Below are 3559 nucleotides of genomic sequence, written 5' to 3'. Positions count from 1 at the left end.
CAACATTTTTCCAGTCTTCAACTGTCCAATTTTGGTGAGCTCGTGCAAATTGTAGCCTCTTTTTCCTATTTGTAGTGGAGATGAGTGGTACCCGGTGCGGTCTTCTGCTGTTGTAGCCCATCCACCTCAAGGTTGTGCGTGTTGTGGCTTCACAAGTGCTTTGCTGGATACCTCGGTTGTAACGAGTGGTTATTTCAGCCAAAGTTGCTCTTCTATCAGCTTGAATCAGTCGGACCATTCTCCTCTGACCTCTAGCATCAACAAGGCATTTTCGCCCACAGGACTGCCGCATACTGGATGTTTTTCCCTTTGCACACCATTCTTTGTAAACCCTAGAAATGGTTGTGCGTGAAAATCCCAGTAACTGAGCAGATTGTGAAATACTCAGACCGGCCCGTCTGGCACCAACAACCATGCCACGCTCAAAATTGCTTAAATCACCTTTCTTTCCCATTCTGGCATTCAGTTTGGAGTTCAGGAGATTGTCTTGACCAGGACCACACCCCTAAATGCATTGAAGCAACTGCCATGTGATTGGTTGATTCAGGGCTCTAGACTAACTTTTTGCACTGGTTGCACTGGTGCGCCTAACTTTTTTTCTTAGGTGCACCAGCACAAAAGTTAGGTGCACCCAAATTTTCAACCGCATCACATTTAACACCGCAGTTTTACAAGTTCACTTTATTTATTTATTTATTTGTTTGTTTGTTTTTTAATCGCTGTCCATATAGGCAATATTGACTTGTAAATGATTAACTAACAATCTGGTCAATATAAAGTTCTTTATTTGAAGGCAAGCACAATTCTACAAGAAAGGTAACTTACTGAAAAAGTGTTGGTGCTTAAAGTGCTTTACTGAGCTGAAATTTAAACTTAAAAAATCTCAAGATAAATTACCTAAAAAGAAAATCTAAATTAAGTGTTTTAAGGGCTTCAAACTGAACATCTCATGGCTCAATGTCTTATGGACTATCCTCCATTGCAGTCACATGCCCCTCGGATGGCCAACTCCTGTAGTTTGGCCTTCTTGATCTTTGGCCTTGACTAAACCAGCTGGCCACACTCTCTCTAGCATCAAAATCTTCCAGACTTGGCCCCTCTACACTGATTCTTATCAGATCTTCCACTGTGTCTGAATGAAGGGATGCTCTAGTGTCTGATTTGATCCTCTTCTGTGCAGAGAACCCTCTCTCACAAACTGCAGCTGAGACAGGGAGGACCAGCATAATATGTACAAGGTGCAGGATGTTCTGAGAAAAAAAAATACATTCAAGAATTTATTTAAGCAATGTGTGTACGATAGCAAAACTGACACAATCTTACAAGAACATTAACAAAAACTGACCTTGTACTCTGAACAGTAGGGCTCTCTGGTCAACATGAGCTCCCAAAGGCTGAGGTAGGTCTTGTCTTTGAACATCCTGGCAATTAACAGCTTCAAGCCTACAAACTTCTTTTGCAAGCTCAGTGATTACACCATTTCTGAAAATGATGATTACACAGCTAATCAGTGTTCACATGAACAAAATATCTACCAACAGCACACATAATATTGTAGTAATCCACCAGCTACCTTCTCAGGACTGTGGAGAAGTGATCCAATAGAAATGCAAGGTCATCAGCACCATGGTCCACTAAGTCCTCTTGGTTCTCTGGCCAGCTATCATGATTGAAAATTTTGAAGCATTTGACAGCCTTAGTTGTGTCAGACTCAGAAGCACTCTCCCCTGTTGTAAGAACAAATACATTTTAGTAAATGAGTAACAATATTTCTTATCTACATGTGTTTATAAGACAGGTGACTACACTTGCCTAGGAGGCTACTGAATCTTGCTTTCAGATGTTTTACAGTGGATTTGATTGTTGCATCCATTACTCCTGCCAGCTTTGATGCCTCTCCTTTGAGTGTTATTGTCTGTGTGTTGCATGAACCATAAATAGAGATTGTGAGTTAGATATTAGAAATATTTGTAAAAATGGACTGTTCTAGGAGACAAAACCATACATATACCTGGAATTTGTAGATTGCCATTTCACCCTCATCCTGCTGTTGCCTTCTCTGCAGCCTCATGTCAGCCAGGAACTCTGACAGTTGTCCATTAGGCTTGGGTCTCACAACCATTGCCTCTGTGGTCACCAGCAGTTTTTCAAGGCCGCAAACTGCCTGTTTAGATATAACAGTGCAGTATTATTAACACAGCTGAAGATGACCACAAACACAATTCAAATTTACACATCCCACATTCATCTCCCTTACCTGAGGTAGGATGATCTCATTCCTCTGAAGTAGGAGGCTAAACTTACTAATGCCACTGAACACGTCTGCAATAAAATGGCAAAAGGCCACAAAAGTGGCATCTTCCATTGATTTCTTAACCTGTATCATACAACAGTAAAAAATAGTCACATAGAACACTGATGAACTAAATTCCTAAAAAAAAATAAAATGAAAGGAATATTCTGAAAGAATGCACTGGCCTTTGTAGCTCAGCCTGCAATGTCTGCATTGGCAGAGGAGCCTGCCAAATGGTCCACATGGTAGTACACAGCAGTGAACTGTCCTGGTTTAAGAAAGGTCTCCAGGGCCCTTGAAACATGTGGGAGCCACCTTGTCCCCTTCACCCCACTGGGCATCAGCACATTTACCCCCAAGTCAGCCCCAACGACCCTGAGCTCTCTCATTGATTTTGGGCTGAAATGGTAGGTCTTCCAAATTAAATGTAGAAGGTCGTACAATTGCCCCATCATTGGATTGTCCCTCTGCACTGACAACATTGCCAATTCCAATCTGAAAAGATAGTCAAATTTTAAATTTAGATACATCTACATTTAAATGAAAAAAACTCACAGTGACTTTAGGGTGTCAGTCATACCTTATCTTCTAGTCTTACCTGTGAGGCATACAGTGGAAAGGCACAATATGGTCACCTGCCTCTTGCTGCAGAAGTGCTATGACACCCCCTTTGCTGCCCAAATTAACAGCAGCACCATCAGCACCCAGAGCAATGATTTTCTCCAGCCAGTTACTGCACTGGTCCCCAAGAGCAGCAAATGCTTTCTTTGAGGCAGCATAAATTCCTAATTAAACAAATAAAAACGATAATACCATTTACTACCCAGATCAAGAGTTTATAATGCAGTCTATTTATTTATTTTTTCATTTTTAAGTATAAGAATATTATGGTTAATGCAGTAACGAGACGGTAGGCATATTATTGACATAGGCTCCATGACATGACATGGCTTACCTTGGGCATGAGCATGCTCGACCTCAATGTGTCCAATAAGTAAGTATATTCACCGGTCTTCCTCTCCTCAAGATACGACCGTACACAATGACGCATTCCTTTGTGGCGATATCTGTGTCTCCGTCGATCAGGAATGCCATGTACGCACTGTTCGCAATTTGCACAGACGTCTTTTTTTTCAATGTATCTGCGATGACTCCTATAAATTGGGCGCACGCGACACCATTGCTGTACGTCAGGTTTACGTTCAAGCCATTTTTCTTCATAAGAATTATTTCGGACTTGAATTTAGTGAAGGGAAGTTCTTCTTT

At 41.4% G+C, this 3559-nt stretch overlaps 1 protein-coding gene across 2 annotated transcripts; it reads right to left on the bottom strand.

Annotated features, from left to right (window-relative positions):
• Positions 1-558: 558 nt before the first annotated feature.
• Positions 559-3047, bottom strand: LOC140591818 (uncharacterized). 2 transcript variants are annotated; one of them, XM_072713258.1, is made up of 8 exons: positions 2892-3047; positions 2479-2788; positions 2258-2377; positions 2012-2164; positions 1813-1915; positions 1574-1727; positions 1346-1482; positions 559-1250 (listed from the first exon to the last, which is right to left on the bottom strand). In XM_072713258.1, the coding sequence occupies exons 3-8, from the start codon at positions 2363-2365 to the stop codon at positions 1192-1194; spliced, it is 714 nt and encodes a 237-aa protein (XP_072569359.1). In that variant the 5' UTR covers positions 2366-2377; positions 2479-2788; positions 2892-3047; the 3' UTR covers positions 559-1191. The 2 variants fall into 2 exon arrangements, with proteins under 2 accessions (XP_072569359.1, XP_072569360.1); XM_072713259.1 differs by having other exon boundaries at positions 2479-3047.
• Positions 3048-3559: the final 512 nt, after the last annotated feature.

Source organism: Paramormyrops kingsleyae, chromosome 6 (genome assembly GCF_048594095.1).
Source record: "Paramormyrops kingsleyae isolate MSU_618 chromosome 6, PKINGS_0.4, whole genome shotgun sequence".
In the NCBI taxonomy this organism is placed as follows: Eukaryota; Metazoa; Chordata; class Actinopteri; order Osteoglossiformes; family Mormyridae; genus Paramormyrops; species Paramormyrops kingsleyae.
The sequence above is the reverse complement of the archived record's forward strand: the minus strand, read 5'-3'. Positions and strand labels throughout refer to the sequence as shown.